Source organism: Stenella coeruleoalba, assembly GCF_951394435.1.
Source record: "Stenella coeruleoalba genome assembly, chromosome: 19".
Taxonomy (NCBI): domain Eukaryota; kingdom Metazoa; phylum Chordata; class Mammalia; order Artiodactyla; family Delphinidae; genus Stenella; species Stenella coeruleoalba.
This window is the reverse complement of record NC_137165.1, coordinates 52,021,939-52,043,762: the sequence shown is the minus strand read 5'-3', so window position 1 is coordinate 52,043,762 and position 21,824 is coordinate 52,021,939. Positions and strand designations below refer to the sequence as shown.

At 52.1% G+C, this 21,824-nt stretch overlaps 2 protein-coding genes across 5 annotated transcripts in view; one reads left to right on the top strand and one right to left on the bottom strand.

The window, feature by feature from the left end:
- Positions 1-74: 74 nt before the first annotated feature.
- TK1 (thymidine kinase 1) lies at positions 75-10,754 on the bottom strand. Its single transcript, XM_079905073.1, has 7 exons — positions 10,650-10,754; positions 10,530-10,561; positions 9,373-9,483; positions 7,075-7,168; positions 1,975-2,064; positions 1,561-1,680; positions 75-1,471 (listed from the first exon to the last, which is right to left on the bottom strand). Exons 1-7 carry the CDS (start codon positions 10,713-10,715, stop codon positions 1,271-1,273), a joined length of 714 nt encoding a protein of 237 aa, XP_079761199.1. The 5' UTR covers positions 10,716-10,754; the 3' UTR covers positions 75-1,270.
- Positions 10,755-11,197: 443 nt separating this feature from the next.
- AFMID (arylformamidase) overlaps positions 11,198-21,824 on the top strand; it is a 24,506-nt gene continuing 13,879 nt past the window's right edge. For all 4 annotated transcript variants that reach the window (XM_079905054.1, XM_079905056.1, XM_079905055.1 and 1 more), the window contains exons 1-2: positions 11,198-11,255; positions 13,121-13,211. In XM_079905054.1, the coding sequence (XP_079761180.1) occupies positions 11,244-11,255; positions 13,121-13,211 (103 nt within the window). In that variant the 5' untranslated portion in view covers positions 11,198-11,243. The remainder of the gene's footprint in view (positions 11,256-13,120; positions 13,212-21,824) is intronic.

The window sequence follows — 21,824 nt, the reverse complement described above, 5'->3', positions numbered from 1 at the left end:
AACTAATAGGGTTTGGGAATTACGTTCTCATCACTGTACTGCACCTTTGTAACCTGGGACCAACCGCGAGCAAAGGGGAGGGAGAAGCTGGGGCGAGGGTGGGGAACCCGGACCCCCATCTGCGTGGGGCACACCTACAGCCCAGGCTCACCCCGCCCACACCTGACCTGGCGCACTCTTGCCTCCGTGTAAGCTGCCCACAGCGTATTTTCTGAGGCGCAGCAGAGCTGGTCTTCTTGGCTCCTGAACTGGCAAGTGTCTGTTTCACAAACAAAACCTGACCTCACAGCCCCATCTGGCAGCACAGACCAGAGCTTCATCTTTCCAACCTGGGCCTCAGGCTCCTTCATCCCCCCATCTTGACCTGAAACCTGCCCCGACAGAAGAGCAGGCAAACATTCCTCTCAGGACACACTTCACGATCATTTCTCAGTTAAAAAGCGTTGTGGCTAAGAGATCAGTAGTACCAGAAAATGATTTGAAGAGAAATCCCCATACCTAAATCAGGTCACAGCTGTCTCCAGTGAGACCTGGGGAATCCCAGACAGTTAAAGAGAAATACGCTTTCATCAACCAGTAAATTTTAATATTAGTTATTAATATCACACACTACAACAGAAAAATCCCAGCCCCTGCTTTAAAAGACAAGCCCCTGGGATCTGAGCCCCAGCAGGGTGTCACCCACGTGGAAGAAGCTGTAATTCTGGAGAAAACGATCGCCAGAGCAGGAAGGGCTTTTGGCCGAAAGGGAAGTAAGAGAGAACAAGTCCAGCCATCCTCAGAAGGGCCAGGAGCCCGTCCCAGGCAGGGGGACTAAAGTCTTTGCACTAGAGGAGGCTCGGTGCTGAGCCAGAGGTGCTGGTGCTCCGACTTCCCAGTGAGAACAGAAACTCAACAGCAAAAGCCACAAAAGGGGAAGAAGCCAGGAGCGCCGATGCCACAGGAGCTCGCGCCTCCGGCCTCACCGCTTGGAGAGGGAGGGACTCACGTCAGCAGTGGCCCCGCGCCGGCCTGGGGTGGATTGTGAGTAGTCTGGGAAGGGAACTGAGGGAAGCCGGCGGGCAGGCAAGGAGGGAAGTGTGATGTGCAGACCACCGGCCCGTGGCCCTTGGCCGGGGAAGGGGCGCTGGTGAAACTTCACCCCCCCACCCCCGCTTCCTCCTCCAAGAAGGCCGGGCAGCACGCAGGGGGCAGGCGTCCGCCAGGGGGCAGCAGCAGGCACGGGAGCAGGTGGCTGGTCAGCGCCCGTCCTGGGTGTGGGGCCTGTGCCTCAGTTGGCCGGGCTGCACTGCAGGATCTGATGAGGAGCGAATAGCTTCCTGGCTCCCATGGCCTCCCCGGGCTTTCCCAGCACTGGGCAGTTCTCTTTATTCTCTTTGCTGTCCAGCCCGACAGGCTGACCCGAGGCCTTCTTGAAGTAGCAGAGGCGGCACACGGAGTGGTACTTGTCTGCACCTCCTATCACCTCGACCTGGCCATGGGACAGGAAGCGCCGGGACTGAGCGGGGACACAGCACCACCCCCTCCCCTCCACCCCTTGGGGAAGGCAGGAGGCGCCACCTCTTTCTCCACGCCCAGCCTCTTGGTGTAGGCGGCCTCTCGGAAGCACTCCATGCACACCGCCGTCAGCTTCACCACACTCTCGGCCAGGGGCACCAGGTTCAGGATGGTCCCGAAAGCCTGTATTCCCATGGAAAGACTGGTGTGCACTTACCTCACCGGGTGGGCTTTTCCTTGAAACCCTCTGATTCACAGCCCTGAAGCCAGGAAACTAGGCCCTGACCTTGCTTTCCCCCAGAGCACCAGCCCCTGCAGCAGGCGGCCTAGTCTGGGGCAAACCAGGGAGCTGGGTCTGGCTCGCCTGAGCGCCTGGGCTCTGGCAGTCTGGTCATCCAGGGCGCGGTGAGCTGTGCACAGCCCCGGCCCCTTCCTCCCTCCTGGGTCCCATCCCGAGACCTGGACCAGACGCCTTACCTTCCTCTGGAAGGTCCCATCCAGTGCAGCCACAATGACGGTCTTCCCGGCATTGGCCATGGTCTCGCTGAACTCCACGATGTCGGGGAACTGGAAAGGGTGAGAGGAGGAGTGAGCTTCCGCCCTGGGCAGCAGCTTCCAGGAACCACGAACACGTGGCTGGACCCAACAGCTCTGGCCACCTGGATCGGCGTGGAGCGCGAGAATAGGGTGGCCCCAGCCCCCCACACCCGGCACGCTGCCTGCACATCTGCAGCAGCCCCAGTTGCTCCACCATCCTGCCAGCTTTCCATGGCAGACCCGGGCCCCACTCCAGGCCAAGCACCCGGAACAGTCACCAGGAGAGGCAGTCTGCTACCGCAGTGGTCAAAAGCCCAGGCCAGAGGCTGCCTTGGGCTTGAACCGTGGTCTTGGTTGGACCCATTAGCTGTGACCTTGGCAATGACTTCACGTTTCTGAGCCCAAGAAAAGGCAAGGAAGGCCCTTGGTGGTGTTTAGGGATTCAGGAGCCTCGAATAATTTATGACATATGCTATATGGCCGAGAGGCAGGCTCTGTGTGCTTGCCTTTCTTTAAAAACATAATGTGCCCGTGTGACGCCTTGAGAAGGGGTGAGGGTTCCACTGGCCACTTAGAGCAGGATGGCACGGCACACCCTTCTAAATACAGGGCCTGCAGAAAGGTCACTTACTTGGGAAATCAAATTTCAAGTGGCCCAGGGCAAGGCTGCTACTTAAATTCTTTGGTGAACTTTCACTGGTCAATCATCTGTCTAGATTGGTCTTTGGGTTGGGTGAAGTGGGGAGTTCTTGTGTTTGGGCAAAGGGTCTCTCTCCAAGCCGTTCATGTAGGTGCAAAATTACCAAGACCTGAGGGCTCAGCAAGACGAGGTCCAGGAGAGGGGTTAGAAAACCTGGATCAGTTCCAGCGGGAGTCACCAAAGCCAGATCTGACGGCCTCTGCAGGGCTGCCGAGCCTGAGCTACGGAAACAGCATCTCCCACCCAGAGGCTCCAGCCTGGCTCCAGGTGAGGCCCCTCTTCTTCTCTAAAGGACTCATCACAGGTCACAGAAATGCAGCCCCCAGCCTGCAAGGAGCTGTCAGCCAGTGCCCTCCACCCTACCCCCATTGTCACAAACAAAATGGTTTCCAGACATTGCCAGATATCCCCCGGGTAGGGGCTGGGGGCAAAACTGCCCTGGGATGAGCACCCCCTGCGTCTCACTCTCCCTGTCAAGGCCTCATCAGATGTGGGTCCTTCCACACCAGGGTTTGGGGACCTCTCAGGGTCCTCCACCTTGCCCGCTGCAGCGATGCCCACCATCAGAGACTTCAATTCTTCCACTTAAACTTTGTCCCCTGTTCACATGCCACCCCGCCCCCACCCAAACACTGAACCCTGGGCCTCCAGCTGGGGTTCCTGAATGATCAAAGGTAAGGTCAGAGCTGTCTGCAACATCCCAGAATGCCCACTGGTAACCAACCACATTACTGACGTTTGTTCTTATTGCCATTAAATTTTTTAGGTTATGTTATGGGTTGAATTGTGTCCCTTCCCACCCCCCAAATCCATACGTAGAAACCCTCACCCCCAATACCTCAGAACCTTATTTGGAGAGAGGATCTTTGCAGAGGTATCCAGTCATAAAGTAGGTCAGCAGGGTCACACTCCAGTATGACTGGTGTCCTTGTAAAAAGGGGAAATTTGGACACAGAGAGGGACAGACACAGGGAGCAGATGGCCACCTGCACGCCAAGGGGACAGGACTGGAACAGATTCTTCCTCACGGCCTCGGGGGAACCCACCCTGCCCACACCTTGGCCTTGGGCTCCCAGCCTCCAGAGCTGTGGGAAGTAAATGTCTGTGGTTTAAACCGCCCAGTCTGTGGTACGTGTCACAGCAGCCATAGACTCTAATACAGGTTACATTCAAAGCGGAACTTCAGAGGACCTAGTAAACGTAGGGTTTTCTTGGTAGACAAAAATGATTGCCACACAGGATCCAGGTAGAAAAGTAACGGGGGGTTTCTTGATGGTGACAAGTCTACCCATTTGGTTCACCTGCAGATCCAGCACCTGGGCTGACCTGCCGTGAGCCACTTCCTGAACAAGGTTTGATGAGGGGAGAGGACCGAAAGGGGAGATCAGGAAGCCAAGAAGTAGTTTCACCCTCGTCCTTATCTTGCCGAGAGGTGGCGCCCTCATGATGCACGAGGGAAGCACCCCAGCCCTGCCCCGGTGGAGGCCCGGCTTCCCGGCAGCCAGGCTGGTGTTGAAGGCGCAAAGGCCACAGAGGACAGGAACGAAGGACGTTACACTGAAACATTCAACCGTTCCACCATGAATGGTAGAGACTAAATGAGATGCACAGACCAAATCCAGAGGCAAATAAACAGGGAAGAAATATTTACAGCATGTGACAAACTGGCACCGATTACATCATGTCCTGTAGAGGAAAGATCAACCAAGAGAAGGAGGCAATTTACAAAAGTAGAAACACAGGGAAAATGATGTCAGCCACCGGAGCAACAAAAGAGAAGGGCAGTTGGAACAGGATGTGTGCATGCAGCCGCCAACACCCTGCCCTCCACCGCCGGGGATTTCCGCAAACACCCAGATGACTCTCCCCCCACCCCCCATGCTGTCCTTGCTCCTCCAGCAGAGGAGACGCCCTGGGCGGCTTCCAGGCTCTCCCAGGGTTACCGCCAAAGTCTTTCCCGCTGACCTGGCCAAAGCCCCTGGCCTCCTGGCTGCTCCTGAGACATGCCCAAAAGCACACTCCTGACTGGGAACCTTCACCCCACTTTCCTTTTGGCCCCTTTCTGACCGTCCTCATAAAGCATCATCCCCACCTTAGCTCTACCCCCTCACAGTGCCTTTCTCCCCCGGTTGCCACCACCTTTTACATATTTCTCTCCCCCAACTAGAATGTAAGTGCAAGGGTGAGACCCTGGCTGTACCCCCAACACCTAGAACATCGCTGCCACACAGCACAAGCTCAGAAAACACTTACTGAATGAATGAGATCGGTCCCTTGACCAGTGATTCTACTTAGTAGATAAACCCCAATACACCGGACGATAGCCAGGATGTCCGCACACACGTCCGTCACAGCCTGTAAGTGCCACACCCAAGGGGCCAGCTCGTGGAAGACATGGGATGTTCATAAGGATAGGTATTTGCTGATGAGGAAAAAATGGTCACAACACGTGATATGAGCCCGATCTATAAATACGAACTTCCGGCAAGGCCATTCTGTGACTGTGATGGTCAAGACAAAACCAGATCCCTCCTAGGGAATTCCCTGGTGGTCCCAGTGGTCTCCGCGCTCTCACTGCTAGGGCCCGGGTTCAATCCCTGGTCAGGGAACTGGATCCCACATGCTGCAACTAAAGATCCCACATGCTGCAACTAAAGATCCCGCACGCTGCAACGAAGACCCTGTGTGCTGCAACTAAGACCCAGCACAGACAAAAAAAAAAATTAAAAAGAAACAGAGGTAAGACCAACACTTGGAGTGACACTGTGCGGCTGGCATGCCCAGGATCCAGCTGCCCACCTACCACTGCACCCTCAGCTTATAGCGTGGGGTCTTCAGATGTACCACTCTCCAAGGGAAGGATGAAGGGAGGGAGAGGCAGTCCTTTTGTCAGGTCCCATGTTGAGAGGCAACTGAGGCAGCCACCTCTGGGCCCCAGAACTTCTTGCAGAGCAAGACCCACAGGGGTGAGGGCAGAACAGAAGATTGGTGATGTTTCTGCAGTAGGTTTAATAAACACTAGTTATGGGAACTCGAGTTTGACTTGCTGGCCAGGGAGGAAGTAGCCATAGAAACAGGGAACAGAACTGTGGGGCAGGGACTTCCCTGGTGGCGCAGTGGTTAAGAATCCGCCTGCCAATGCAGGGGACACGGGTCCGATCCCTGGTCCGGGAAGATCCCTCATGCTGCAGAGCAGCTAAGCCCATGCTCCACAACTACTGAGCCTGTGCTCTAGAGCCCGTGAGCCACAACAAGAGAAGACACCGCATTGAGAAGCCCACACACCACAATGAAGGGTAGCCCCTGCTCTCCGCAACCAGAGAAAGCCTGCGCAACAACGAAGACCTAACACCGCCAAAAAATAAATCAAAAAAAAGAAGCGGACTTCCCTGGTGGTGCAGTGATTAAGAATCCACCTGCCAGTGCAGGGGACACGGGTTCGAGCCCTGGTCCGGGAAGATTCCACAAAGCCCGTGTGCCACAACTGCTGAGCCTGCGCTCTAGAGCCCGCGAGCCACAGCTACTGAGCCCACGAGCCACAACTACTGAAGCCCGTGCGCCTAGAGCCCGTGCTCCGCAACAAGAGAAGCCACCACAATGAGAAGCCCACGCACCGCAACGAAGAGTAGCCCCTGCTCGCCGCAACTAGAGAAAGCCCGCACGCAGCAACGAAGACCCAATGCAGCCAAACATAAATAAGTAAATAAATAAACTATATATATTAAAAAATTATTTTTACAGTAAACAAAAAATTTGATTTCTCAACACTGGTGTATAGGGAGGGTTTGGTTCTGTTTAGCTCAATGTTGCTTCTTTTTTTAAAAAAAATTTATTTATTTATTTATTTATTTATGTTTGGCTGCGTTGGGTCTTCGTTGCTGCGCGCGGGCTTTCTCTAGTTGCGGCGAGCAGGGGCTACTCTTCGTTGCGGTGCGTGGGCTTCTCATTGTGGTGGCTTCTCTTGTTGCGGAGCACGGGCTCTAGGCGCACGGGCTTCAGTAGTTGTGGCTCGTGGGCTTAGTTGCTCCATGGCATGTGGGATCTTCCTGGACCAGGGCTTGAACCCGTGCCCCCTGAATTGGCAGGAGGATTCTTAACCACTGTGCTACCAGGGAAGTCCTGTAAATTTTTTTTTTTTAAGGTACAATAAATTCTATATAACAGTAACACAGAAAGCAGTAAAGGGAATTCAAAGGGTATTCAGACACTAGTTAAAGCAAGTTAACAATGTTTACCTTATAAAAATATCAGAAATTGAACCAATAACCTCCAAATCAGCAGAGGAAAAAGGGGGACAGTTGAGTTCACAGGGAGAGTGCTATCAGGACAAGTCAACTTACAAACTGCCCTTCGTCGATGCCTATAACAGCCACGCCCAGGGCCTCCTGGGCCACATCCCGGAGCACGCAGGCTGGCAGGGCCTCCATGGTGTTCCTGGGGACAGAAAGCCAGAGTGTGAGCAAGAGAAGGGAGCCAGAGGAGACCAGGAACCAGAATGAGGGGCCAGGGAAATGGTCTCATGAGCAACCCCTACCTGCAGAGCAGGCTGAGATGTCTGCCCAGAGCTTTGAGAAATTAGCACCTGTGGGAAGGCATCTGGGGAGAAGAGTAAAGGCCTTTGTTTGGAAAACCAGTTATTCAACAAGAGCTATTTCACTTCACGCTTTGGACTGGAAATTAGCAATGCCCAATGTAAAGCTCAACCCAGATGCAAAGCTCTTCTCTGCTGTGTGTGTGTGTGTGTGTGTGTGTGTGTGTGTGTGTGTGTGTGTGTGTGTGTGTGTGTGTGTGGTGGGGTGGGGTGCAGACAGGGTTACTTCATCAGGTACAGTGCCTGGGGCCCATGATGCTTTGGGGACGAATGAAACATTTTAATTTCTTCTAAAAATCAGAATAAATGTAACTCAGTCTGGATTATCTTTGTCTTTATATCAATGCAGTCATAAATTATATATATTTTTATTTTTTTCTTTATAGAGGAAGGGGCCCATGAAAATCCTACCATGGCCCCGGGCAGACCATTAGCGCCAGAATCTAAGACTAGGCGCACCAGCAGAGATAAGCCACGAACACCGACCAGCAGTGCAGTGACCTAGGATTCCCTCCCTTTGACTCCTCTGGTTGATTAAAGGATTTCTCAGAGATCATAGAGCTATTAACGGGCAGAGTCAGGATTCAGATCCACATTCATACCGCTGCCTCGTGTGTCCTGAGGGGAGGTTCCTACCCAGCAGAGTCTGAAAGTGAAAGGCCATGTGTGGGAGTGTTCCAGTGCATTCAATGACGCGGTGGACCCCACCCTGCCCCACAGCCAGGCCTTTTGGAAGAGGAATGCTGTTCTTTGTCTTCTAGTTTCTGTTTTTCTGCAATGTTATTTTCTTCTGTTTCCATTTTTGCCTGCTCCTCTGAACTACCCTTCCAAGGAGCTAGGAGTTTCCTGACGGCTCTGCAGTTTTGCAGCTATATATTTATGTAAAACTTTACAACTACTTAGTGATGATCTTGCTTTGATCCTGCAGGCAACGCAAGCCGGTTCCAGCTTCAGCAAGAGCAGCGTCTCTGGAGCACCGTCACGCCTGCCAAGCACTAGGCCTCTGCTGCAGCTCGTCTGGGCCTCTACAGCCCAGATTAGAGAGGATTTGTGACACTGGGGCAGAGCCTGGATTCCACCCCCATCTGACAGACCCAGAAGCTGCACTTCTAATCTTCTCCACTGCTTTCACTGTCCTCCCCTGACACTTCTCACGTCCTGAGCAGCGGACACCTATGTTTTAGGGATGAGAAAGCAAACGTGGAGACGTAAATGACCTGCATCAGGCAACATGTCCAGGAAACGTCACTCAACGTTTAACTTAACTCCAAGTCCTGGGCCCTCTCCGCCTCACCCACCTGCCCAGCTTCAGAGCCCCCCGCACTCCCACCCTGAAGCCACACACAGCACAGCCTTGATGCTGGGGGCTCAGGTGGATGAATCTGGAAGACGAGAAAAGTGTCTCAGCCTCCAAACCATCAGGCCCTAAATGCTGTACGGAACGGCAGGAGTGGTATTAAATTTAACCTCCCAACCTCAGGCTGCAGGCTGAAATGTCCACAGGACACAGGCAGATAAACATAAAAGGGGGATGCACAAAGGTCACGAGACAGGGAGTCAGCAAGGACAAGCCAACTAAAAACTTAAATAAAATTCAGCCTGCAGGCCAGCAAAACCAGTCTGCAACCTCCACATAGGTCAAGAGCAGGGTTTCTCAACCTTGGCCAGACATTACTGACATTTGGGGCTGGATCATTCTTTGTTATGGGGCTGTCTGTGCATTGTAGGATGTAGTGGCATCCCTGCCCTTTACCCACTAGTTGCCATCATGCCCTTACCTCCTCCTGTTGTGAAAACTAAAAAACGTCTCCAGACATTGCAAATAGACGCTGGCGGGCAGAATCACGTCCCGCTAGGAACCACTGGGCTAGAGCCCCAAGAAAGGCCAAGTTCTAGGGTACCTTGCCAAGCAACCTGGAAAGTTTGCAGATTTGAATGGTTCACTGCCTGGCATCAGCATTATTAACCATCCTCTCTAAAGAGTTCTGACAGTCACTGGCCTTCTCACAAAAGGTGTGGGGACAGGACAGAAGGGGCAGGGACTGACCGGTCATGCGTGGAGAAGTTGCTGCTGTAACGCGTATCCTTGGCATATTTGATCACCAGGCACTTGTACTGGGCAATCTGGAAGCGACGGACCCGTCTCATCAGCTCAGTACTGCAAGGTAAGGCCCATGCATAAGTGTGGGCGAGGAAGACCCCATCAGCACAAGTCGGGCTCCTTACCTAGCCTTCTAGGGGTATACAGCCTGAGCGCACCAATGGATGGGAAGGCTGCAGGGCAGGGCGTGGACCAGTGAGGACAGAAAAGGCCCACACAGAGAGTTCAGTCTCGACCCAGGAGGGAGGAGGATGCCTGGGCTGATAGTCATTCTCTATGGGGGGGGTGGCAAAGAAGGGCCCTCAGGTGATTCGGGGAAGGGCTGGAGGAGTGATTTTGTTGGGGGCAAAGCAAAGACCACATGCACAGGAGAGGGGTTCAGATTCCATTCCAAAGTAATCTCACCCCACAGTTCTTCACATAGCCTGAACTAACTTCACAGAACCTTTTGGTGCAACAAGGGAAGTGCTTTGTCTCTGAGTCCGAGAGCCCACCCTGAGCCCACCCTGAGCCCACCCTGAGCCTCACCGTCGTGGGCAAGGGATTTGAGCTGGAGTGATTCCCCAGCGCCATATAGGAAGGGGGGCCAGGGGAGTTACTGGGGGCTCACTGGGATTGGTTCTATCACTTCAGGGAAGCAAAGGCACCAGCGCTCGACTCTTCAGTGTGGAGAGTAACTACGCTCCTGGGCCATCTAAGGAAACAATCATACACTGCAAGGAAGCCACAGATACTGCACGGCGCACAGAGCCTGGCCACCGTAGATGCCTTCAGAGAGGGCTTTAGTGAGGGGCTAAACGGTGAGCAGCTGTGACCAGCTCCCGGAAGGAGCGGTGGTTGAATGACCCCAAGGGGAAGAGTTCCCGACCCGGACGGGAAGGGGAGGAGCTTCTCCTCCGGTAGGATCCCACGGAGGAGAGGCATCCTGGGCGCGAACGCGGGGTCGGGCAGTGGGGGCTGCTCTAGAAGCAGGGCTCTGAGAGGGGCGGCAGGCTCGGGGTCGTGGGGCGTCATGGGAGGAGGACGGGGTCCTGGGGGTTGGAGGAGAAGCAGGGAAGTAGAGGAAGAGATCCCGGCCTACCCCTGTCCCGCGAGGCCATTACCTTTTTCCTGAGAACATGGGTCCGAGAATCACCTAGGAGAGAAGGAGAGGTCACTGGGCCCCGGTGCGCACGGACACCCGGGCCTCGATCACGACTCCGACCCCGCCCCGCGGCCCGCACCTGGATCTGCCCCCGGGTCTTGCTGGGGGAGCCGGGCAGCACGGTGGGCAAGTTGATGCAGCTCATGGTGCCTTCAGGGAGATCACAAATCGAGGGCCCGGCCGCCGCCGCCGCCGCCGCCGCCGCCGCCGCCGCCGCCGCCGCCGCCGCCGCCGCCGCCGCCGCCGCCGCCGCCGCCGCCGCCGCCGCCGCCGCCGCCGCCGCCGCCGCCGCCGCCGCCGCCGCCGCCGCCGCCGCCGCCGCCGCCGCCGCCGCCCTGCAGGCTCTCGTCGGTTCCCGCGCCTTGCTTCTTTATCCCCGGCGCGCGGGCCAATCGGGAGCCGGCGCCGCCGGCCCGGAGCCAATCAGCGTGCGGCTGTGGGACCGGCGGGAGATTTGGCCTCAGCCCGCCCCCTCGTGGGAGGGACCGGGAACGCGCGCACCAGGCTCAGCTCACCAGGGCGGTGGGCGCGGCTCCCAGGGACGGGGCCTGACCAGAGCCCCGCCCTCCTGGCATAAAAAGGCGGCCCGGCCGCCTGTCGGCTCGTACACAGCGGGATGGACGGGATGGACGACTTGGACGGAGGTCCTGAGGGCGGGGCTCCCTGGAAGAGGATGTCTAAAGAGGTAGGCGGATCACTGGGAGAGGCTAGGGCTGAGGAGTGTGTTTCAGAGGTGAGATGGGGGTTGAGAGGAAAGTTTAGAACCACTCCTGTGGGCGCCGTTGATAGCCTACTGTGTGCCAGCTCCCGAAAGCTTTAGCACTGTGATTTATTGATATTTTACTTCTCGCCACAGGTAGGCTTTTGCTAGCCTGATTTTAAGGGTAGAGGAAATGGAAGCCCTGGCTATGTTTTTCTACTTTTTTTTGGCCTCACTGTGCGGCATGCAGGATCTTAGTCCCCTGATCATGGATTGAACCCGTGCCCCTGCAGTGGAAGCGCGGATTCCTAACCACTGGACCGCCAGGGAAGTCCAGCCCTGGCTATGTCAATACCCATAAACCGGGATGAGGTTGGGGCCGAAGTTCTGGACCTTAATCTGAGGTTGTGCAATGTTTGGAGGATGTGTCAGACCTGAAGGAGTAAATACCGGAGGGCTGGTATTTACTGAGGGAAGGTTATGGGGGTTAGAAACCACATATGCAAAGCATTTGTTATGCTTATCATTCTGTTATAATTTCCTAACTAGTTTTCCTACATTTCAGGTAGTGGTTCTTTCTCTGGTCACGGACGCCTCTAAGAATGTGGTGACAGTTACAGATACTGCCCCCAAGAAATTCTAACCTCTCTTTTTCGGTCTCTCTCTGTCTCTGTCTCTCTCTGTCTCACACATAGACACACACACACACACCCCCCTATAATATCAGCACTTTCAGAAACCCATTGCATTTTCATTATTATAAATAATAGCAATAATAAAAGATGATGATGATAGCAATCACAGAGTGTGCGAGGTATGACTGCAAACATCCGACGGGCATAGATTGTACAGATCCAAAGACCCCTGGCCAAGAACCCCGTTCAATGGGAAGAGGGGGAAACCCACATTTGAGTGGCTAGCTTGACTTCATTTACATGCCTTATAGCTTTCAGCCTCACAAGGTATACAGCCTCACAAGGCTGAAAGCTATAAGTCATGTGAATGAAGTAAAGTACTATTGTTTTGCCCATTATACAGATGAGGGAACTGACTGTCAGTAAGTTGCCCAGGGTAAAAGAGCCTGCAAGTGATGGAGCTTGGATGGCACTCAGCCCATCTGATTCCAGAGCCCAAGACCTTTCCATGAGGCCACCTGTCTTCAAATTCTCCAGTCCAGCCTTCACCTGTTTTTTTGTTGTTGTTGTTTTGCCTCTGAGCCCTTTCTCCAAAACCTGGTTCCTTATTACTTTCTGTGTTAAGTCTGAACATCTTAGCTTGACATTCAAGACCCTCCACCCCCCAGCCCCCGCTTCCCAGCCTCACCTCTGTGTTTCAGCAATCTGGCTGGTCAACATTTCCAAACTGACCTTTGATTCCTTCCTCTTCACCTCTGTTTCACCGATTGTGCTGCGTCCACCTGCAGTCAGAATCATACCTTTTCAGGGAATATCAGCTCTACCTCACTTTCTCTGCAGTGGCCACCCCAGCTCCCTGGCTTCCTGTGGCCTTAGCCGCTGTGGAAGTGGTACCCATGATGGCATTGACTGGGACAGATCTATGGGACCTCATTTCCCTGTAAAGCTGTCCTGCTGGTTAAAGGCATGGCCATTGCTCTAGACTGTGGATCTGGCAGCATCTGCAATGCTGTATCTGAAACGCCTAATTAGTTAGTGGGGGGAGAGTGGGGAGTGGCTTGCCAGGCTGGAGACCGGGGGGCTTGAAGGAAGCTAAGGGCATCTATGAGAGCCTGAGATATCAGGGAAGGGGCTTCTCCAGGCACGCGGAGGGGCGGGAGCACAGTCTGCGTGGAGGTCAAAGGTCTTATGGAACTTCGTGTCTTTGTCCCGTAGGAGCTGGAGAATCAGTACTCCCCCAGCAGATGGGTCGTCCGACTGGGAGCAGAGGAGGCCTTGAGGACCTACTCACAGATAGGAAACGAAGGTACCGGGGGCTCTCTCTGTGGCCGCTTCAGGTGGACTTTAGCATGTGGCAGTGTTTCAGGATGCCAGGGCGGGGAGGAGGGGCCTCCCAGCCCCAGCCTCTCGGGACAGTTCCCAAAGTCCAGGCACCTCATCTGCTCGGGGCCAGGCGCCCCGGAGCCCTCGCTGCAGGACTGCCGGAGGCAGGGCAGGGGCAGTGACCATGCCCCACCTCCCCTCCTGCTCAGCCAACCTGCCAACTATGCCCAGGCCCTAAGGCCACAGTGGCCCAGGGAAGTGGAGTGAGAAAAGGAATGTGGCTGCTGAATGCGGGATGTTGTTGCTATCTACAAAAAGCAAAGAGGTCTTTTTTTTTTTTCTTTAGAGAAATCAGGGCTTGGGAATCTGTAAGCTAGTGAAGTCTCAAGGTTAATTCCCATCCCAGCCCTGGGTCTCTAGAGTGTTGTGCTGCCACCTTTTGAGTGGGTTGGGCAGGTGGGCTCCATGGGGGATGTGTGGGTGAGGGAGCAGCCAGCCTCTCCTCCAAGTCGGAAAACTGGATGTTGGCAAATGAGCTTTGTGTCAGCAGGCTGACTGGAGCTCCCAGGGTTGGTGGTTCTCTACACTGAGATAAGCCAGCTGGAGGGACAGGCTAGTGGGGGTTGGTTCCAGCACATTTCAGCGCCCTCCCTGTCCTGATAGGGGGTGGAGCTGTGTCCTGGGCTCTTCAGAGTCCCCTACTGTGCCTAGCTCTGCACCAAATATGTCTCTATATACTCAATATATATTTGAGTGTGCAGAGAAACCTACATGAGCTGGTAGAAAACCTGTTTGTCTATTGTAATTGTCTTGAGGGAGAAAAGAGCTGACCCTGTAGAGAAAGGGAGTCTCTCATAAGAAGCAAGGGCTTAGAAGAGACTCTGAGGCTGTTGCCCTCAGAGACTGTCTTTAGCAATCCCTCCTGAGAAGCCCTATGGACAGCTTTACATTCACATCCTACCTCCCTTCCTATTTTCGATGCTCCAGCTGGCCCAGAGGTGCCGCAGGTGCATCTGCCCTATTTCATTGGTGAAGAAGGTGAGTGCGACAACAGGGGGGCATCAGGGCCAGACGAGTGGGCGGAGCCATGCATGCGCAGGGTTGGAGGCTGTCTCTATTGGAAATGTTGATATTTCTTTCATCGTGGACTTTTTGGCATTAATTCTGATTTTTAAAAATATTGCACTTAAATGTTATCTTTGTATTGGTCAGCTCAGGCTGCCATAACAAAATGCCATAGGCTGGGTGGTTTAAACAATAGGAATCTCTTTCTCCCAGTTCTGGAGGCTGAGAAGTCCAAGATCAACGTGCCAACTGAAAAAAAAAAAAAAAAAAGGTGCCAAATGATTTGGTTCCTTGGTGAGGGTACTCTTCCTGGCTTGCAGATAGACCCCTTGCCCCTGCATCCTCACATGGCAGAAAGAGAGAGAAAGAAACACTTGCTCTTCCTCTTCTTATAAGGCCACTAATCTCATCACAAGGGCTCCACCCTCATGACCTCAACTAAACCTAATTACCTCCCAAAGTCACCATCAAAATAGCGTATGAATTTTTGGGAGACACAGGCCTTCAGCCCATAGCGATCCTCGTTACTGAGTCTTTGGTGCCCTGCCCCATGCTGTGCCTGAGGTGGCTCACTCACCCCATCCTAGTCCTGCATGATGAGGTTAAACAACTCACCCAAGCTCACGTGGCTAGGGACAGCCACCACTTCCCAGAGCTGAGCTTCCAGGTAAGAGGGGAGCAGGCTGACAAGGGGTGATGACAGGCAGGTGGCGTTGGTGAGTGCCCACCAGCTGCCTCTCTTGGTGGAGTTCCCCAGACCTCTGGACTTGCAGATTGCCTCCTTGGGGTCAAACTCCCAGGAGATGGCGAAGGAATATAAAGCGGAAAAAATGAACAGTGGAATCCCCCGCCAACCCAGAAAACCTCTCCACAGAGGTAGAAGAGAAAGAAAACATGATTTTTAATTGAGTAAGGAGATTGCAAAACCAGAAAGAAACCTCACCCTTTTATACAGCCAGGCTTATATCCCTAGGGCATACCTGTTCTCAAAATCAGCATACCTGTGTTCAAGCAAGAGGACCTGAGGGCACTATCTACTGCCCTAGTCCATCCTAATTCCATAAGGGTGGCCATCTGTGTTTGCAAATTGCCTTTATCCAGAGGAAGATGAGAAATTCCCATATCCTTAAGGCAAGAGGTGGTTTTGCAACTTGGAGCCAGGTGCCTGCAGAAGTTAGGGTCCTTCTCTCCCATGGGGTATCTTGCTCGATAATTATATTTCAAAGGGAGAGCTCCCAGGTCTTTGAGAAGAACATTCCTAGGTTGTAAAACTGGCAAGAGACTCTTTTAGCTTTAAAAAATATTTACATATGGGGAATTCCCTGGCAGTCCAGTGGTTAGGACTCCACGCGGAGGGCCGGGGTTCAGTCCCCGGTATGCGAACTAAGATCCCACAAGCCGCGCAGCGATAGATAGATAGATAGATAAAATATTTACACACATTCCCAAAGGGGTAGAGAAAGGATATTTGATGAAGTCTCCTAAAAATAAATGCTCTAAGAAAAGGGAGGAAGGTAAACTCTCTTTTCCTTTTTTGCACTACGGAGAATGAAATTGTTTTTCTTTTGATCTATGTTCATTCTAACAGCGTCGACCTGGAACTTGCAGTGGGGACTGCCCTCTTCCAATGAGCAGGTTATTTTTATCCTCCACCAAGGCCTGGCCTCTCTCAGGCTGGGCACCTGGGGACAGCTGGGTGAGCACCGGCAGAGGAAGGTTTGAAGAACTGTTTCCTCTACCAGTAGCTATTAAATTTGATTAACAAGACTCAGTAAAAACACATTGTACAAGAAACTAAAGGAGGTATATGTATAACCCGGCTTGGGGCACAGTTCCAAACTCCCATTCCCCCAAACCACGCCTCGCCCAAGGAGCACCAATCACCAGTGAGGTGGGTGGGGCCTCGTGATTGACAGCCCCTGCGACTGAGAGCCTCTCTGAGGACCCCTCCTGCCTTTCAAGGCTGAGATTGTGCTTTTTCCTCTCCATCAGAAAAACCAAAGGAAGAAAACAAAGGCACGCAAAATACAGGCCCCAATTTTGTTTTACTGTGATAAAATACACATAAAATGTACCACTTTAACCATTGTAAAGTGTACAATTCAGCAGCATTTAGTACCTTAACGATGTTGTACAACCATCTCCTCTACCTGGTTCCAACACATTTTCATCACCCCAGAAGGAAAGCCCCTACCCGTTAAGCAGCCCCCTGGCAGCCACTGACTGCTTTCTGTCTCTGTGGATTTTCCTATTCTGGACGTTTCGTATAAATGGAATCCTACAAGATGTGGTCTTTTGTGTCTGGTGGCTTTCCCTTCGCATAATGTTTCCAAGGTCCAACCATGCTGTAGCAAGTCAGTGCTTCCTTCCTTTTTATGGATGAATAATTTTCCATTGTATGGATGGACCACGTTTTGTTTATCCATTCGTCCGCTGATGGACATTTGGGCTGTTTCCACCTTTTGGCGATTGTGAAAAGCGCTGCTGTGAACATTCATGTACAAGTTTTTGTTTGAAAGCCCTAATTTCTTGTTAAGTTCGATAGACACAGCCATTCTACCAAACTGCATGTATTCCAAATGTTTACCTCCACCTTTTTACTTAGTTCATCATGGACCAGTAGCAAGCCGTGTGGGACACCCATTGTCCACAGACCACGTTATAATAGCCCTGCTCTGCACTCTCTGAGGTTGGCTATTTTTAGGCAACAATTGTTTTCTGATTACAAAAGGAGCATTTGCTGATTGAAAAGGATTTTAGAAAATAAAACCGTCAATAATTGTCACCCATTGTTAACACTGTGAGATCATTTCTTACAGTCTTTTTTTCTCCTAGGAGAAAGTGTTCTGTACTTATAATGTGCAATCTTGTTTGTAATAGCATAAACAGCCTTAAAAATTATTTCTAGAAGAGATACTATGTATAAAATGGAGAAACAACAGGATATATTGTATAGCACAGGGAAATATAGCCATTGTTTTGTAATAACTTTAAATGGAGAGTAATCTATAAAACGTTGACTCACTGAGTTGTACACCTGAAACTAATATAATATTGTAAGTCAACTACACTTCAATTTTAAAAATTCTTTCTAACCCAGGGCTTCCCTGGTGGTGCAGTGGTTGACAGTCCGCCTGCCGATGCAGGGGACGCGGGTTCGTGCCCCGGTCCGGGAGGATCCCACATGCCGCGGAGCGGCTGGGCCCGTGAGCCATGGCCGCTGAGCCTGCGCGTCCGGAGCCTGTGCTCCGCAACGGGAGAGGCCACAACAGTGAGAGGCCCGCGTACCGACAGAAAAAAAAAAAAAGCTTTCTAACCCAAAAGAATTGAAAATAAGTTCTCAAACAAGTACTTGTACACACATGTTCATAGCATTACTCACGGTTGCCAAAAGGTGGAAGCAGCCCAAATGTTCATCCACAGATGAATGGATATACAAAATGTGATATGCCCATACAATGGAATCGTTTTTGGCCCTAAAAAGTAATGAGGTACTGATACCTACTAGAACATGGATGGACCCTGAAAACACAATGCTCAGTGAAGGAAGCCAGGAACAAAAGGTCACATTTAGGTGAAATGTCCAGAATAGGGAAATCCGTAGGAACAGAAAGCAGTTAGTGGTTACAGTGTCTGGGGTAAGGGGGGTTTGGGGAGACACTGCTTAACGGGTAGGGGGTGTTCTTCTGGAGTGATGAAAATGTTTTGGAACTAGATAGAGGTGATGGTTGCATGACATTGTGAATGTGCTAAGTGCCACTGAATTGTTCACTTTAAAATGGTTAATTTTTTTAAAATTGGTTTATTTATTTATTTTTGGCTGCGTCGGGTCTTTGTTGCTGCATGCGGGCTTTCTCTAGTTGCAGCGAGTGGGGGGGCTACTCCTCGTGGCGGTGCACGGGCTTCTCATTGCGGTGGCTTCTCTTGTTGTGGAGCACGGGCTCCAGGTGCGCGGGCTTCAGCAGTGTGGCACGCGGGCTCAGTAGTTGTGGCTCGCGATCTCTAGAGCACAAGCTCAGTAGTCGTGGTGCATGGGCTTAGTTGCTCCATGGCATGTGGGATCTTCCCGGACCAGGGATCGAACCTGTGTCCCCTGCATTGGCAGGGAGATTCTTAACCACTGCGCTACCAGGGAAGTCCCTAAAGTAGCTAATTTTGTTATGTGAGTTTCACCTCAATAAATTATTTTTAATCTTTTGCAGCACTACCACTTCTCTCTGTCCATCTGCAAGTCCTCATGCCCCGGGGGCACTGTGCTAGGTGCTGGGAAGAAGAGGGGGCCTTTGTCTTCTCTCCTGACCACCCCCCTCTCCACTTCTTCAGCCTGTGCCGCTCTGCTGGTTTCCACTCCCTCCTCCTGGGAAACTTGGTTTTTCTCTGACTTTGGTTATCACAGATTTGGCTACGAACTCACTGTGACTGAGCCCCAGAACCCCACCCCACTGACCTCCCCCAACTTCTCCAGCTTGTCCACTGGTTCTGGCAGACAATGGCTCCCAATGTGTGTTCACTGCTCTAAAAATCCCGTATTCTACATACTCATCCCTCTCCCCCCTCCCCGCCCACTCCCTAGAAGCCACTGATCTTTTCACTGTTTCCGTGGTTTCACCTTTTCCAGAATGTCCTATAGTTGGAATCATACACTATGTAGCCTTTTCAGATTCTGGCTCATTTTTGTAGCACACGTTACCACCTGACATCTTTCTGTAACTGCTTGTCCCCCTCACTAAGGGGTAAGGCACATGTGATTTGGATTTTTTTTATTATTTTGTCACTACGATATTCCAAAATGGGCACAAGGCTGCTGCTTATATAAGTATTTGTTTGCTAAATGAATTAAAAGACTGGGGGAGAATAGTTCTGAAACTAGATGGAGGCTGATGGGCCCCAGCCTCCTCTTAAATTGCTGCCCCAGACGTGATGAACCCTTGGTCTTCAGCTCTCCGTGACTGTCTGATGGGTCTCCCCGCCCCACGCCTGCATTAGTCTCTAGGCCCCTGCTCCCCCTAATTGCTCCAACACGATGCTCAGTTGGGTCCAGGGACCTGGAGTTTCTCTCTGTAAGAGCTGTGACACTTTGGACTGTGATTAATAGAAACCGAAGTTTTGCTTTTTCAAAAGAGGAAGTTTGTAATAGGGTTTTTGCTGGGGTGTCTTGTTGAAGCCCTCCTGTGCTGCCTGTAAGTGCAGCGCCTGGAGGGCTGGCAGGATTCACGCTCTGGAGGAGGCAGTGGGTCCCCCCATTCTCTGTCCTTGCAGCCAGCTGCCCGCCATCACCGTCATACCACCTCCTGGAGAGAGGCAATTTCTCTGGCTCAGGGTCGGTTGGGTTTTTTAATACTGGAGGAAGACTTTTTTATGCATGATAACGAATATCGATAGCTGCTTGGTTTTAATTGCTCTTCAGCTTAGGGCATAAATTGCATCATCTTTTTCTTAGTTTTGGCACAGCATAAATCTTGTTGGTCCACGTACACTTCCAGAACCCTTGCGTTAATTAAGTTGCTCCCCTTTGCTGAGCCTGCTGTGTTGACGAGCTTGTCGGGAACAAACACCTTCACACAGTGCTGGTGGGAGGGTGGTTGGCAAACCCCTCAGAGAAGGCGAGCAGGGGAGCTCCAGGGCCTTTGGGGGGAGTGTGGGGGCTGTTATGGACCGAATTTTGTGTCTCCCCAAAATTCACGTGTAGAAGCCCTAACCCCTACTGTAGCTGTGTTTAGAGATGGGGCCTCTAAGGAAGTAATGAAGGTTAAATGAGGTCGTAAGGATGGGGTCCTGATCCAGTAGGATTATTAGAAGAGACACAGAGGGTTCCTCCCCCTAGAGAGGGAGAGCTCCTCCCAAGCACAAAGAGGCCACGGGAGCGCACAGCAAGAAGGTCATCTGCCACCCCTGGGGAGGGCCCTCACCAGACATCACCCCACCTGGCACCTTGACCCTGCCTTCCAGTGTCCAGAACTGGGCAAAAAAAAAGTCTGTCATCGAAGCCCCCCCACTGTATGGCATTTCGTTAAGGCAGCCTCAGCAACTAAGACGGGAGGCTCCGATTGAATTTGCGCCTCAGATCAACAGGATGTGATGCTAGTTATACCCGGCGCACACGTGTGGCTGGATGGCGCCCTGGTGAAAGCAAGGGAGTGGAGAGGGACTGTCCCTGCTTCCAAGGGAGTAGTGAAGGGGTTCCAGGGTGGTCTCAGTAGGGGTGGGGGGAAGACTCAGGATTCAGGATAAGCAGAGAGGGAGCCGGGAGACTTTACTGATGATCAGATGTGGTTTGTTTGCCCTAAAAAGTGTCACTACTGGGCTTCCCTGGTGGCGCAGTGGTTGGGAGTCCGCCTGCCGATGCAGGGGACGTGGGTTCGTGCCCCGGTCCGAGAAGATCCCACATGCCACGGAGCGGCTGGGCCCGTGAGTCATGGCCGCTGAGCCTGTGCGTCCGGAGCCTGTGCTCCGCAACGGGAGAGGCCACAACAGTGAGAGGCCCGCGTACTGCAAAAAAAAAAAAAAAAAAAAAAGTGTCACTACTGGTTAAATAAATTAAGGTGCAGCCATAGGATGGAATAGCAAGTTAACTTTATGAAAAAAAGAAAAGAACGAGGAAGCTGTCTATGTACTGATTGGGAAAGCTCTCCAAGAAAGATGAATTGAAACAGGCAGGGCAGAAATGTATTTCATACGCTGCCCTTTGGATTAAAGGGAGAGAGAGTCCATATTCGTATTAATAATAACAGTCACCTTGGCAGGGATATTTCATGCAAATGCCTGTTGTATATTTTTTAACCATATAAACATATTATTTCTTCAAAAGAAAAATGAATGGCATTTCATTTATTTTTTTAAGTTAATGCTCAGATAGCTCATAACTTTCACAGATTAAATTCCCGTCAACTTTTCAACGCAACTTACAAGATGTGATGGAATTCTGAAAAAAGCACTTCAAATTATAATCGCAAATGCAATGCATTTGATCTGCTTAACAGAATCGCATGGTTCTAATCAAGTAAAACGTACCTATTTATAATGGATTGATTCAGTTAAGTGTGTCCTGCAGTGTGGTCTGCACCCAGCGTGGCACCTGGGGGCAGGTGAAGCCTGTTTGGGTCTGATCCTTGTAGAAGTCACACATCAGGCTCTGAGCAGTTGGTCGCTTGAAGCTTTAGGAGATGGGAAGCCCCCTTCCACCCCTCCATGGGAGAGGGAGTGGGAACCCACAGAACACAGCCAGCCTCATCCCTTTCCTAAGAAGCCTCCCCCTGGCCTTGTTCCCTCACTCAAGGGTGGGGTGTTGGTGATGGCAAAATCGGTTTTTCAGCCACCTCACCTGTCCTGCAGAGGCAGCCTGGTCCCTGCTTTAGGCACGTGGGAAACTTGGCACCTGCCACCATTTTTATTTCTCTTGGCCTTGAGCAGAGTCCAGCAGAAATGAAGGCGGCCCATTTTAACAGTTTATTCACACTTGCATAAACACGATCTATGCAAACTATCTTCATCTACCTAGTTTGCCCTTTCTGGAATTGCAGAATCACCCAAC

Excerpts from the sequence above, each read along its gene's own strand:
- TK1 (XM_079905073.1), bottom strand. The coding sequence starts at position 10,715 with ATGAGCTGCATCAACTTGCCCACCGTGCTGCCCGGCTCCCCCAGCAAG. Across the intron at positions 7,169-9,372 it reads AACTTCTCCACGCATGACCG|GAACACCATGGAGGCCCTGC; the intron begins GTCAGTCCCTGC and ends TTCTGTCCCCAG. Across the intron at positions 2,065-7,074 it reads GCATCGACGAAGGGCAGTTT|TTCCCCGACATCGTGGAGTT; the intron begins GTAAGTTGACTT and ends CACCCTTTCCAG.